This window comes from Hyposmocoma kahamanoa, unplaced genomic scaffold (genome assembly GCF_003589595.1).
Source record: "Hyposmocoma kahamanoa isolate Upper Pololo Valley unplaced genomic scaffold, ASM358959v1 81, whole genome shotgun sequence".
In the NCBI taxonomy this organism is placed as follows: domain Eukaryota; kingdom Metazoa; phylum Arthropoda; class Insecta; order Lepidoptera; family Cosmopterigidae; genus Hyposmocoma; species Hyposmocoma kahamanoa.
In genome coordinates this window covers 10,525,853-10,541,305 of record NW_020654080.1, presented here as the reverse complement: position 1 = coordinate 10,541,305, position 15,453 = coordinate 10,525,853, and the positions used below count along the sequence as shown (strand labels likewise).

At 36.7% G+C, this 15,453-nt stretch overlaps 2 protein-coding genes across 6 annotated transcripts in view; one reads left to right on the top strand and one right to left on the bottom strand.

Annotated features, from left to right (window-relative positions):
* Positions 1-10,631, top strand: part of LOC113234122 (heparan sulfate 2-O-sulfotransferase pipe) — a 129,084-nt gene extending 118,453 nt beyond the window's left edge. For 2 of the 3 annotated variants that reach the window (XM_026469382.1, XM_026469381.1), the window contains 4 exons: positions 3,112-3,268; positions 7,585-7,709; positions 8,519-8,673; positions 8,933-10,631. In XM_026469382.1, coding sequence (XP_026325167.1) covers positions 3,112-3,268; positions 7,585-7,709; positions 8,519-8,673; positions 8,933-9,147 — 652 coding nt within the window. In that variant the 3' untranslated portion in view covers positions 9,148-10,631. The remainder of the gene's footprint in view (positions 1-3,111; positions 3,269-7,584; positions 7,710-8,518; positions 8,674-8,932) is intronic. The other variant, XM_026469383.1, reaches the window with a different exon arrangement.
* Positions 10,632-12,176: 1,545 nt separating this feature from the next.
* Positions 12,177-15,453, bottom strand: part of LOC113234181 (glycogen-binding subunit 76A) — an 89,473-nt gene continuing 86,196 nt past the window's right edge. For all 3 annotated transcript variants that reach the window (XM_026469468.1, XM_026469467.1, XM_026469466.1), the window contains exon 2: positions 12,177-13,915. In XM_026469468.1, coding sequence (XP_026325253.1) covers positions 12,278-13,909 — 1,632 coding nt within the window. In that variant the 5' untranslated portion in view covers positions 13,910-13,915 and the 3' untranslated portion in view covers positions 12,177-12,277. The remainder of the gene's footprint in view (positions 13,916-15,453) is intronic.

The window sequence follows — 15,453 nt, the reverse complement described above, 5'->3', positions numbered from 1 at the left end:
TTAGAACGCTAATGGTAATGGAATAAAAAAACAAATCGATGTATTAAAATATAAAATGTTGACATCGAAGAAATGAAATCTTAACATCCTTGTTCAATAGACGCAAAACCCATTTCCCATCACAACAATAAACGATTGGCTATAAAAAGTAATTATACAAACAGGCACGTGCAATCATAGCGAATTGCGCCATTGTCTTTACTGTAACTAATAATAAGAATTTTAAAAGCGAGAATCTGCTTTGTTGACAACGTATCAACGATTTGGCTAAACGACACCAATCCATCTTGTGTAGGGAATATTTCTGCCAAAATTGATGAAAACCGCAATTCATCAAAACTTTTACACCTTCATATTGTATTAACGGTGTCAGACTAGAACTCTAGTGAATTCACCGTTGCCACAGTTGTCTGTCAAAGTTGCTACGAAATTATGGCGTTACTTTAAAATATCCAAGGCGCAAAGCGACGCATTATTGCATACTCGTTATGCGCTTGAATTTAAAAAAGTAGTAGCTGCGATACAACAGCTGTTCCATTATTTCAGTATTTGCAGCTCATAAACAAACGTGTTTAAACTCGCACGTCATAAGTATGGGACATCAATGACATTTTTTAGGTTATACATTTATTGAGACGTGTGAAAAACACAAAGACATCGAACCTTTTGCAATCATATCGCAACGTTGGTGTAACAAAGCTACATCTGCAAAACTACAACTTTTCAGGAGAGAGGTTTTAAGACTGTACGAACTAAATAGTTGCAACTTTTTATGCTTATATAGGAAAGGAGAGTTATAAAATTTCACATATTATACGTAATTTGGTGTATGTACATATTTCGTATTATTTTATTATTTTCATGTGATAAAAGCACTTTTGACTTATGGTCTTAATTATTTTATTACATTCAAAAGAAGCACATCAAACTTGAAACTTATTTTGGAACGTTCTTGTTGTAAGCGGCATAGCGTTGAATTTAAATGTTAAGTGTCAAGCTCTACATGCTCGTGATCATGCAGTAATGTTTTAATAAGTTTTCATTAGATACTCCACTCAGCGAAAAGGAAAAAGCAGTAGAGCTTCTTGTGAAAGTGTTCGTCAAGGGAAGTACTGTCACCTTACCTATTTCTCATGACAAGCTGCAATGTGAGCATTACTGCATTCCGGTTTTGAAGGGTAAGCACCCAGTTAAATGAGGCGAAAGTTTTCGCCCAGTTACCACGCCTTCATGTATATTAGATAGATAGATAGATAAATACTTTATTGCTTACACACAAGAACAAGAATAGTACATAAACAACTTAAAACTAATGTGGGCAAAGGCGGTCTTATCGCTAAGAGCGATCTCTTCCAGACAACCTTAGAGTTAGAGGAAAGCTAATCGGAGCGTGAGACGTAGTGTTCCAATTTTACAAATATAAAAATAAAAATATAAAAAAATGAATTGTATAAATTAAAAAAAATACAAAATAAAAAAATTAAATAAAGACACACAGTAATTTATAAAATATTTAATGAATAATGATATATTATACCTATGTAAGTATATGTATATATAAATATACCTAAATAAACTTATACTTACTAATAACTTAATTAATGGCGAATCTGAATTCTATTTACTAGCGACAACATTAAATTCCTCTAAATAATGCAACCGCGCGGCTGCCGCTGCTTAGACCAAATTCAAGCCAGCCTCGCCTGCGTGCTCGGGACGCTCATTTAAATTAAAACGTAAATGCTAAACTAATAGAGCGTATTTTGCCATGACCGCGCATTTGCGATCGCGCGGCGGCCGCCTCGGACTCCGCTCGGCGGCCGCGAGGAATGAGCGCGATGACATTCGTGTCGAATAAATGCCGGGTGCTGATGAAATTTGAGGCACTTGCGACTTGTCAACTTATGTCTCAGGGTGATGGGCGTAATGACAGTGCACCTAAGATCTTTGTGATTTAAAGTTCTGAGTGGTACTGCAACTGTTACGGACAGGCGTGTAGCTCACCACCAGACTTGTTCGCCTCGTCGCTTGGGGTCATAAAAAAGCAACTCGATCATAATTAAGACACGATATAGTTATGGGTCTATTCGTGAATCGCCGGTAGCGTTCTCGTTCTTATTAGTATGTACTTAACAGGTGTTTTACGGACTTTTAAACACGTACAAAGTGTGGCATTACTATTTAATTATAATATTTAGAGTTAAAGACAACAATCTGGTTTACTACCTATTCGAGTAATATTTACGACATTGTGTAATTTCACACCTGTTAGTGGAGCGTATAAGTTAAAAATATGCAAGTAACCAATGACAGTAAGGTCTATTATCTCTATGAAAGCTTAACGGAAAGAGCTGTGTTTTTAATAAAATCATATAATTTTTATTTTAGTTATTTTAATTAAGATGCATTGCATTTTCATATCACGTGATGCTATTGGTTGATTGATAAAATGCAGCAGGAAAATGGCCTTAGAGATATTTGCTACTAATCATAATTTTTTTTATTATATATATAATATTACTATGATTAACTGTTTATTAAATACATATATATACACTCTAGCCTTTGAATTTTTATTCGTGTAGGCAGAGAATATTGATTACCATTTTGACAGACCTTACCTTGTATTATGAGTCTCTGAAAAGGCGGATAGTCTTTTTCTCTAACGTTTGTTTCTGTCTTAAGCGTGCATTTTAATCTCGTGGCCGGTTTTCATCCACTTTTTACTTATATTAGGTACTGAGAATTCTCAAATGGGTGATATTAAAGTCGTATGAGTTGTTTCTAACAAAAAACATAATATATAATGTACATAATACTCACTGTAATATAAGTCGGTATAATGTATTAGCTATTACGATTCTAAGGCTCAATTTATATTACGGCGGAACGGAATGGCGAATTTTTGTAACGATATTATAAATTGAGCCTATAACAGATGAAGAAAGGCTCGAATTTTAGACTGGTTTCCAATTTTTCTTAATTAATTTCAATAAACATTTTTTTTTAATTTCGTCACTAATATTTGTAGCACAGGAAATTCCCAAGTTTCAGACCGGTTGATACGTATTATTGTCTGTAGCAGTCATTGCACCAAGATGTCTATTTCAGATATGGTTACCCCAATCCAATCTACGTGAACGTGGTCCGCGACCCAATCGAACGAGTGATCTCTTGGTACTATTATGTCCGAGCGCCCTGGTACTATGTCGAGAGGAAGAGAGCCTTCCCAGACTTGCCGCTGCCTGACCCCGCCTGGTTGAAAAAGGTATGACAGAACTTAAGTCCTTTACTAGAATATTGAATGAAATGTAACGAAAATGAGTGAATGGTAACAAGCGGTGACCTCGTCCACTGATAAATGACCTGTATATATTATTAATACAAAGATCGAACACAAAGTAAAATTCCTTCAATCTGACTGTACTGATCTGTAGCTTAATTCGAACAGCTTAGGTAGAACATTTGCCCTAGATTGGCATAACAGACGCAGGTTCGAATACTGTTTGTGTTCGATCTTTATTACAAACTAGTAATTTCACAAAAATAAATTAATATCGTGGTAGTAAAACATCACATGATTCATTACAATAATATTAAAACCTGTATAGTCTTTATTATGATGTGTACACCGTAACCAAACATGCTTTTAGTGATGTACCATTTTTTCTTTTTTTCTTTTCTTCCTCGAGTTCGTCATTCAAAAGTCAATTTCACCAACAAAAATCATAATATCGTATTCGAAATGAAATGAAACAAATATCTCCAAAATAGTTTCTAAACAACTACAATTCTAAGAAGTAGATACTGTAAAACGTTGATTTCTTTTTCTATTTCAGAAAAAGACTATAACTAAACGTTTTACCTTGTTTGAGAAAAAAATATCTTGTTTTTTTGCCGTGACGTGATTACATCACGATTTTTAGTTCCAAGATGAAGCCTTTAGCCGATTAGTCGTCACATCGTGTCACTACGTCAAATTTACTGATGTATCCCACAGCAGTCACGTCTGTGCCGTATTAACTTCACGCCGTGAAGGCAAAGCTTGCATTTGCATCCTTTTGCGCTCAATGTAGGAAAAAAGTCAAAGTTACGATTTCAAAGGAACCGTATGGAAGTCATAAACATGACCGTGTTTTTTTTTCTATCTTTCCGACAAAGTGTGGCCGTTTAAATCACGCATTGTTCTATTAAATATGTTTAAAAATATCGCAGTATGGCTGACAACTGTGAACCGAAAAAATAGAATTCAATGCCACTGGGCTGTGTTGCCACTCAAACCGCCGGCTACATTGCCAGTATTATTCCGATTTGTTACCAGTTTCAACTCAAGGCAGCTTACAGTCGGATTTTATTAGAAATAACCAATTTCCAGCTACTAATGTGACTTTGAAAAAGAATTTTTGCCATGTTCTCAATGGAATTCACTGAAACGATATCAGTAAAAAACGTTATTATTTTTTTACTACTTATATAGAGCACCATATTTCATTTACATTTAGTCTCTACGTACTTCTATAATTTTTTTCGTTATCACATTCTTTGTTTTCACATTAAAATCTACAAATTATTATAAAGATATAATTTAGAAAGATTACCAAAACGTCATAATATAAGTAATATCAAATATCAAGTGACGGGACGGATAAGTCGTGCGCCTGATGGTAAGCTCACACGCCTGTCCATAACAGTTGCAGTGCCACTCAGAGCTTTAAATCGCAAAGATCTTAGGGGCATTGCCACAGCGCCCATCACCCTGAAACACAAGTTGACAAGTCCCATGTGCCTGTAATTTCGCCAGCACTCTTACCCTTCAAAGCCGGAACACAGTAATGCTGACATTACTGCTTGGTGGCAGAAATAAATAAGGTGGCAGTACTTCCCTGGACAAACTCTTTCACAAGGAGCTCTACTGCCACTAAAATTATTACCTTTGCCTTCAATTACAAACAAAAAATTTAACACAATCGATACCAATATCAATAAAAAATCCAGTAGCCACGTCGTGACGTAATAGTTAACTTAATAATGGAGAAATTAAATACCATGAACATCACGAATGTTAAACATGAATGACAGTAAATTTTTAGTTTTTGTTAATAAATGTTTCCTGTCGCGTCCCGTTAAATGGCTGCGTTCAGTCAAAAGTACAGATCACTCGGTCACGACCCGCGATTGTACGACTGACGTAGCCATCAAGAAATCAATAATCAAGATTATAACCGCGATCGCGATCAAACTTGGACTTTTAAATAGCAAATTAACGTCAGACGCAGACGTGCAGCATCCCCGTGTTTGGTTTTCAACAAAAAAAATTTTAATGAATCACTCGATCTAGAATACTGGAGCAATAACGTTAGACCCGTTGTTTGCTACTTATTGTAATGGTCGGTTGAAAGAATGCCGCGATGAAAAATTGGTTTTGCATTGTGCTCTTCTTTTGAGCTCTGTAAAAAGAGTAACCGAGTAACAGTGCATGTCGATGATGTTATTAGTGCCTCCAGGCTTTTACCGACAGCTCACACCAACTTATTATGAAAATTAATGGTATCGGCATCAAACGTGTGCGCATGTTTTCTTGTTAATCGTCTGTCTATTGTTAAATGAGTTCTTGACGAACGTATAGATAGATTACACTCGGCCAGGACCGAAGACCCATCAGTTTTTCGCTTGTTAGCGGGGAAAAAATAAATTAGTTTTGGGATCAAAAAAAATTTAACATATTAATTATCAGGTGCAAAAACAAGCTAAACAGATTAACGGGTATTGCACCCATGTATTATATTTTCCTGAGGGGCCACACACGTGTAAGCATAATTACTACAATTTTGTTTTGGAGTAAATAAATAGGTAATAATTAGAGCGGTATCTTGAAACATCTTCATTGGTGATTAACTCGATGCAATCTACTTTGAAACAGTATTGAGCGTATGATAGGCTCCGGTGCTACTCAGTTTGAAGCAAGCCGTTGAAATTTGTGAGGTGATAGTTAATATAGGTTTTTTATCACGTGTATACAAATTTCTTGGGATAACTCTGCATATGATACTTATTATACAATTTGCAATATCGTACAATACTTGAATAGAAAATTCATAAATCATTTGCAAATCTGAATATACCTAAGATGTTCTAATTCCATACACAAATAAGGAATTAGAAAGTTGTCTACACACCTAAAAGGTAAAAGAGTACGTAAGGTAAAACTTACTATGTATAAGTAGAATTTAAAACAACGATTGCGTAAGACAATTACTTCATAGACGCAATTAATAAATCAGGGATTAAAATTAATAACATAAATTGGTAGACAGTGCCTGTACAAAAATAAACGATTATTATTATTATTATTAAAATGATGAGGCAATTTTCTGATTTATTATTCTCGTTAGGTAACTAAAAGGATTTTTGGGATTTATACTCGTATGAATAAATTCATCTCAAATTTAGGATTCATAATAAGATCCAACTTAAGTGTCTTTGTTAAAGATTTTTAGAAAGTCACTGAATTAGTACCCGTCTATTAAATAAATTTCATTCTTACTGTTTTACATTCTATATGTATGTTGTTAATTGTTTGACCTGGTCACTGATAAGGATGTATAGTATGATTCAGTTTTTATGAAGATGGACTCAACATGAGACGAATCGAATCATCTAGATCGTACTCAGAATTTAAACCAAACTGTATCTTTCTGAACCCCTACTGAATCATAAGACTATTCCTATTTTATATTGGTCTGCAAGAAAAGTAGTTTGGCAACATGAATGTATGATATTTGGCGATTGTTGTTACCTACTTCTGTGCCACCAGTCTGTTTTCACTGACAGCACTCTATATGAAAATCGTAACCGGCAGAGGCCGGACAGGCTTAAAAAGTAAAAAAATATTTATTTATTATTCTGGCAATTAAATCATATAATATAAAAAAGTTATTTTATTTATTAAAAAGCCGTGGTAGCCTTATGGTTTCACCTACTGCCTCTCAAGCAGAGGGTCGTGGGTTCGAATCCGGGAATCCGGGGGAAACCTCTGAGTTTCTCGGAATTTATGTGCGAAATTTAATTTGAAATTTATTATGAGCGTTTCGGTGAAAACAAAACATAGTGGTGAAGCCTACATGTTGAAGAAGGTTCACAACCCTCGGAAAACGTGTGAAGTCCCCAGGCCGCATTGGATTAGCGTGGCGTACTATAGCCTAAACCTTCGTCTGAAAGGAAAGGGTTGATGATGATTTATTACAAACACAAATTTTTAAATGATTTCCGATTTTTATAAAATCTATTCACAACGATACGCTGCAATCTGTGGATCGATTTAGAGGCATATAATTCAATACGATACGAAAAATCGATTCAAAGCAAAAAATCGTGAATTTTAGAAAAAACTAACTTCATACTCAACTTAACTAAACTTAAGTCATTGTAGAAAAACTAACTTTTCTACATCGTCTCTGGTCTGGGTGTACAGTGTAGTAGTACAGTCATTGTTTCCGTAACACAAGTGCTTTAGTTACTTACTTTGGGATCAGAACAACGTCTGTGATATAGTCTAATTTTTTATTGTTTTATTTTGCATTGCAGGACTTCGAGACGTGTGTACTGAGCGGCGATCGCGAGTGCCGCTACATCGAGGGCGAGTTCCGCGAAAGTATCGGCGATCATCGACGACAGACACTCTTCTTCTGCGGACACGAGCCTGAGTGCATGTGAGTAATACATTTCTGTATCTTGACTTACTGGGGCAGTCGTTTTTTGCGAAAAGTGTGTTGACCCAAAATATGCACGTAAGACGATTGCCGGTTGACAGCCGCCAATATATAAAATAAAAATACATAAAGCCAAACTAACCTAACCTATGGTTAAAAATACCGACCTCAAAAGTCATTCATCCCCTACTTTACCAACCTTAGAGGTGGAATATTTTCTTCAAATTTAAATGGGACCACTTCTGAGGTACCCTCTTTCCCATAAAAAAAGAATCATCAATATCGGTTCACAAATGGCAGAGTTATATCGTAACATACATAAAAAAAACAAACAGACGAACCTCCAGAACCTCCTTCATTTTTTAAAGTCGGTTAAGAAATAGCTAAAAGCATTATTATTGGTACAAAGATAGAATAAACGCAATGAAAAAATCCTTCGATCCGGCTGGATTCGAACCGGCGACTGTTTGCCAGACTGAGGCTAGCCGCTCTCTCAACTGAGCTATGGAATGAACCAGCAAGCCTCACAATTTTCTATGAAACATCCACGTTATTAGAGTTATTTTTGCATATTGGAAAAATAGGCTAAATAGGCTAAATAGGCTAAATTTGCACATAGTAGATCAATTTACTTCGTCTTGTGTACATGAAGTTCTGTTAATCTAAGCCATTCAAAAATAATGCCAAAGTCTCACACGAAAAGGGCAATAATAATTCCAAACCTTACTTGTTTCGCCTGATACAAACATAGAAGCAAAAATCTTTCGCTACATAATTGCTCTGTAACATTTAATGTTTACTGTCCACAGCCCGTTCAACAGCTTCGAAGCATTACAGCGAGCTAAACGTGTAGTAGAACAACAATATGCAGTAGTTGGTGTACTCGAAGATATGAACTCCACTCTGTTAGCTTTCGAGCGTTACATACCAAGGTTCTTCGATGGTGCCTCACAGCTCTATTGGGGTAAGTTATTTATCTATAGTACGTAGTCCCTATGTACCGTACTTGAGGAGAATGGTAAAAAAGGTTCATAAGCTTACAGTTTATAGTCCACTATTGATCGAAACTTTATTGTTTCAAAGTGCTATCATTCACGAATCGTCTCCTTTCGTCACGAATGTATTCTTCGCTTAGAAATAATTGCTATTTAAAATGGTAGGCGTCGAGCCAAAACTTTAAAATTAAACATGCTAATTTTTTACCCTTCTCACTTCTTTTCCAGAGGCCCAAAACACCTTCAATCGTATCAACCGCAACAACTTCAAGCCGCCAGTGTCAGAAGCAGTGAAACAAATCGTCAGAAGCAACTTCACCAGAGAAATAGAATTTTACGAATTCTGTCGACAACGATTACACTTACAGCTAAAAGCACTCAGAGATCCTACAATTGTAATACCTTCTAGAAGACGGAGAAGGGCACATAGACCTGCTCTGTAGCGATTCTAAAAGCCAAAAGGAAGTTGCATTTATTTTGTACTGAGTCCAAGCTTTAAAACATCGTCGAAATATCTTGTTATATAAAAGAAATTGTTGTAAAATTAAATAAATATCGCTTGATAAACAATGCAAATATGAAACGACGATCTTATGAAAATATAAGATATAAAAGACAATTCTTTCTATACACAAAAATAACGACAAAACGCAGCTTTAAGAATTCACCTTTGGCACCTCGAGTTTAGTATTTGCAACGACATAGTTTAATATATTAGAAGAACATTAAGCACCTAGTCGAAAAAATTAACTATCAAAGAAGCCCCTTTGCATTGTCATCATGAATTCTGAATATAAGATGAAGAACTCGTACGCAAGTGTGCGCCAATGTATGCCATACATACATATAAACAAACAAGACATTACACGGTTAGACGGTAAGCAACGGGACGTCTCTACACTGCAACATTTAAATATATACAAGAACTTTAATAAAGGTATGGAATATAGTAGAAAACAAAGTCTACTACACACAATGTATCTTAAAATTATTTCATACTTACCAAAATGAACTGACCTAAGAATGCATCTACTATCGTTCGCCGAGACATGAAAAAAAAACCAGAAAAGCAGAGACTTTCTCCCGTGGATCTACTTAAATAAAAATAGGCATAGAAACAAGAAATTGTTGCCTTAAATTTAGAACAATAATTTATAATAATAGATAGGAAAATTATAACATCCAGATGGAAATAAATGGCAGAAATTAAGACCAATTGCAATTCCATAATAGCGCAATTACGTGGATTCAAAGATTTTGTCAATAATGCCATTTTTTAACTAAATCTGTTGAATGCATATCTTCGTGACAAAAACGTAAACGTACATCGATATCTTTGGTTAATACCGACCATAGAGTACATATACGGGAATACCAACTTATCTGAAATATGTCAATAAAAGTAACTGTTAGTTGCTAGAAATTCTTTTATTTCCATTCAAAATAAGTTGGTCGATTTAAAAACCGTCGAGCTTCGCCGCGTGCAAACTAATACACACGCCTCTAAGTGAACTAACGTGAAAGAAATGATCGAAGAAGCAATGTTGTTGTTGTGATTATTGTTGAACTTGACACTTCGTGAACTAGAGATAAGAGTGATAATTCTTTTGTATTTATTGTTATTTCTTTAAAAAGTTAATGAAGCTACGTTAGTTAAGAGTTTATTAAGTAACATTCAAAGTTTTCTAATCTCCTTTGACGATTCTCCTTTCACATACTTTTTGTTTATACGGTTTAATTTATTTACAAAATCTTGCAAACTCTGACTCTGAAATCAGACAGAATAGTGCAATGTTTATTGTCTTGAGTAGTATATGTATAACATAGATTTATTTATTTTGGTGACTGACTAATTCATTTCATGTTTTATAGTTTTTTGCTAAAAAAGTATTTCAAGTTTCCATAAATTCTATTTTTGTGATATTTTTCACTCTCCTTAAGTTATAATGATGTGAGTAAGTAGTTGTAAGATTTTTACCTAACATGTAAAATAAAGATCGTCCTTATGAGAAACAATTTTATTTGTTGTTTATTCTTTGTCACTCTAGTTTTCTATTATTTTACGTGCCCATAGACATTACTTTTCCTTTGCTGATTTTAATGACATTTAATGACATGATACTGAATATAGCATAGTAGTAGGTGTGGACTTCCACTTGCTATGATCCTAATTATATCTCCTACTTCCACCATTTACATATTATAAAAAGTTCAATTGTTCCGGGCACTTTTGACCTTTCATTGTCTTTTCTTCAAGCTGGATCACCAGAAGTTGGATTTAAATATGAAAATGGAAACAACACGTATTTTTTATTATGCACTTTATTTTATTACATAGTTTATTAATAAAACAAGTGTCAATACTAGTAAAAATTCAATCGTATTCTGCGTTCGTGATATAAAATTAATATGGCCACATTTCAAGAATTCAGGTACATACAAAATAGAAGAAAGCCGTCCAATAAAATAACATAATTATTATAGTAATATTGCTTATAAGTAATCAATAATTTAATTTAAAAATTTATTGATGATAAATCTCAGAAACGTGATCAACAATTATTTATACCTAACTATTTTTAATTATCAGTTCTTATAAATATTATAGGAAGGCGCCGTCATGACTTGGTGTTATGTGTATAAATATATTTAAAAATATCCAGTACATAAAATCTCATAATATAATATAATCGATTAGATACTTTTGCACAGATATTTTCATTATTATTTCATGTAAATATATTTTATATTTATTTGTTATATATTATTCACCTATCAGATAGACAACCCTATAATATATAATCTAACAATAGTAATTGATATATCCATTTGTATAGCCATAAAATGTACAGACGCAGTTAAACAACATTATAAACATTTACCTACAAGTTCATAGTTAATGTGAATAAAATCTTGCTACCTATGTGATGCATTTATAATTGGACATAGTACACCTAATATAAGGCTAATAGTTTCATAAAAAAGTGTATTAAAAATATTAATATCATTCAGAATTAAACTCTCTCAAACTATGTACAAGGGCCGAGTGAACAAGATTCGTGGACGGAACGCAGTTACAGCCAGCTGCTTCCGGTCGGCCCCGTTTAGGCCGGGCGCGCCAACTGCACACCGAGCCGCTCGGCCCTCAACCACTCATACTCATCGTCACTACTTTACACTGCATTCGGTTACATTTTATTGTCCTACAGGACTATACGCTACACATAAAGTTACGAAATAAAATTCGAAATCCACCTAACTCGAAACGTCGTTGCAAATGGCACTATGAATGAGACCATAGCTCGTAGTATTACATATCTACATCTATTCTACTTTATATCACAAAAACGCTTTACAACTTTAAGCCTCATTTATCAGGACGCCATATTCACTCTCTCGTAGGAACCGATCGCAGCTGGAACAGGCACAGGAATGTGACTAGCAGTGAGCGCTTGGCCCTCGCGTTCGCCTCCGCCCTTCTCTACCCGGACCTGCCGGGTCTCCTCCTCATTCGCTCGAGCGCCGGTCTCCGACGCATCACCTCACTCTGCGTGTACATCTACGCAGGTTCCGTCAGTAGAACGACGGATGCCAGTCCATCGTCGGGTGTAACGGACCAGGTGACATCTGCGCGGCACCATTAGCGCCTAGAGCCAAGCAGTCGAAACAGTAATTAGCGCCGTTGTTATTGTCCCAAAACTGCTGACCTTTGCATTGGAACCGTACTGCTAGCTCTAACCTTTGCCCAGACGATATGCATGGGGCATAGAGGACGAATTGGAAGCGATCCGAGTACCCATCACAAGAACCAGGCACATACGTAGCCTGTAAGTCCGTGTAAGTTTTCCATCGATTCATCGTGTAACGAATGTGAACTGTTTTGTGAAAATCTAGGTTTCGCACTCGTACAGAACCACATACAGTAACATGAACGCCATCACAGACTCGAGCGCTTTCAAGGCACACATTCAATCGCTCTAACTTTTCGGTGACGTCTCGCGGTAGTTGGAATAGCGGCACTAATGTCAGTGAACCGAGTCGCGGAGTCGGGCGTACCGGCGGCGAAGACGCAACGTCGCATCCAGTGAGATCGTCGTATGCCGATTTAGGTATTACTGGAATTTCATCCATAAACGTTTTAACATCTGCCAAATCGAGACCTAACACATCGGCAAAGCGCACAATTTTCTTACGACCAGGTGTGCCAGGTGGCGTTTTTCCAGTTTTGAGCGACGAGCAACGACGTACTCGCTGAGGCCTATCATCTTCGCCGTCATCTAGGTCAACCTTTTTCGTTTCCACGCACAACAGTGAAGGTTCAATTTCAGGACCGGGTGATACTTCTTTATCTCCTGGAACTTCACTGGTTATTATTTCGAGAGTCGCTTTATCTTCTTCGATATGATCTGTTACGTCTGTGCTGTTCGTTTCTACTATTACTAAAGTTTCCTCTTCTACAGGTATTTCAACTTCGGATAATGACAAATTTTCCACTGTCTCTGTTATATCGTTATCCAATGTTTTTTCCGGCCTCTCATCTACGCAGTCCGATGGTTCACTTTTAGCCGACTCAAATTCAGAATCGCTGTCTATGTTGGAATTCAGGTTTAGAGACAGGTTGAGGCGATCGGTAATATTTACCGGCGAGGGTCGTGGGACACAGTCTAGTTCATCGATGCTGTTATGTCTCGCACAGCCTTCGAATGTAATGGGTGAATATAGTCGTTTGTCTATTTGCCCATTTTCCCGTGGTGCCGGCTGTAGTTTTACTGGCGAGCCGTCCGTGTAAAACGTTGTTGAGAACTTGAAACCGTTTTTTTTGTGTTCTGACTGAAGCATTTGTTTTGCATGTTCCTTAATTTCTGGATCAGATTCGACATCGTAGAAAGGCGGTTCCGAGTCGTCGGTTGGGGAGCTGTCTGGGAATATGGGATCAAACTCGTCGACTGGACTGGATGGGCTTTCGCATTCTAGTTCGAAGTCGTAGAATGTGTCATGTTCGCGGGAGGTTGAGGTAGTCGGCCTGAGGTTGGCGGCACCGTTATCGCGTGCTAGCCAACTGCTCTCGCAGTCGTCGTCATGCGCGGCGCCTAGGTTGCGCAAGCGCGAGTGCAAATCGCGCGCGAACGCTGCGGCGCGCCCACGGCACGACATCGGCAGTAGCGACGTCAGTCCGCACTGCGACCCCGCGTGATCACCGTTCATCTGCGTCTGAAACAATTCCAACAAAGCCATTATGCCATTTGTACCGTATCAACATTATCATATTGCAGGAATTGTCTAAAATAAGAAGAGAGACTTCAATTCGAAGATAGTATAACCCTTATAGCACAGAATGATACGATCGTGCGTTCAACTTTGAAAAAATTTGGGTATAAAAGTATTAAACTTTACCGCGTCGGATCAACACCGATTGTTTGTGCGTTCGATCAATATTCGCTGTTAAAGCAATGCGGCCGTGTTCTAGGGTTACACACCGGTGCTGAGAGCGACAGGTGAGGTACACGCCGTGTCGGACGTCAGGTCGAAAAACTAGATTTTTTAAATTTCAACATTTCGTGTTTTCTGACCTAATGGTGTATTTTCTTATTAAGTACACGTTATATTTTACATAAAAAATAATTAAGCAGTGAATTGTTAGAAATTTTTGTTTTTATTCAGTCATAAAGTCCTAAAACATGATCGTGCTTGTCAGGATGGAAATGACAAGATTAGTTTTTAATAAAATTTTTATTGAATTGATATTCAATTATTTTTTGTGAAATTACTCCACTAGTTTGTTATAATTATTAATACAAAGATCGAACACTCAGAAAAAATTTTTTTCGATCCGGTCGGATTCGAACCGACGTCTTCTTGCATACCGTGCCAGACGCTATACCAACTAAGCCACGGAACGAACCAACGGACCTCACGAATTTCTCTATGTGCTTGCGTCGTGTCTTTGTACTTGGTCTTTCAACGACGTTTTAGTCGTAGCGCCATCTATGAGAAATCTATTGCAGATTTATCACCCAGTTAGTACCTTTAGAGCTAGCAGTCTTTTTTCTGAGTGTTCGATCTTTGTATTAATAATTATAACAAACTATTGGAGTAATTTCACAAAAAATAATTGAATATCAATTCAATAAAAATTTAATTAATACAATGAATAGCGACATCTCTCGCCAGGACTGGTAGCTGTAAAGGTACTAACTGGGTGATAAATCTGCAATAGATTTCTCATAGATGGCGCTACGACTAAAAAGTCGTTGAAAGACCAAGTACAAAGACACGACGCAAGCACATAGAGAAATTCGTGAGGTCCGTCGGTTCGTTCGGTGGCTTAGTTGGTACAGCGTCTGGCACGGTATGCAAGAAGACGTCGGTTCGAATCCGACCGGATCGAAGGAATTTTTTCTGAGTGTTCGATCTTTGTATTAATAATTATAAGATTAGTTTTTCTTTACTTAATTTTTTTATTGTTTTTAGGGACGTTAACATGCGATTTGGTTGCACAAATCATCGGAAACGTCGACAAATCGGAGTTAGGTGAATCTGACCTTGAACATTGAGAACAGGAGATAGAAAGCGCGAGTGATTCTTCACTGTCACGTGGATATAAAGTGATAGTGACTCTTCACCGTCTAGCTCCTCTATCATCTCAGAAAAAATCGAACCCAAACCTGGATTTAATGCTCTCATATCATCTCCGAGCAGTCGTCGTGATAATAATCACAGTTGTGGTAGGAGGTCGACTATTCGCTACT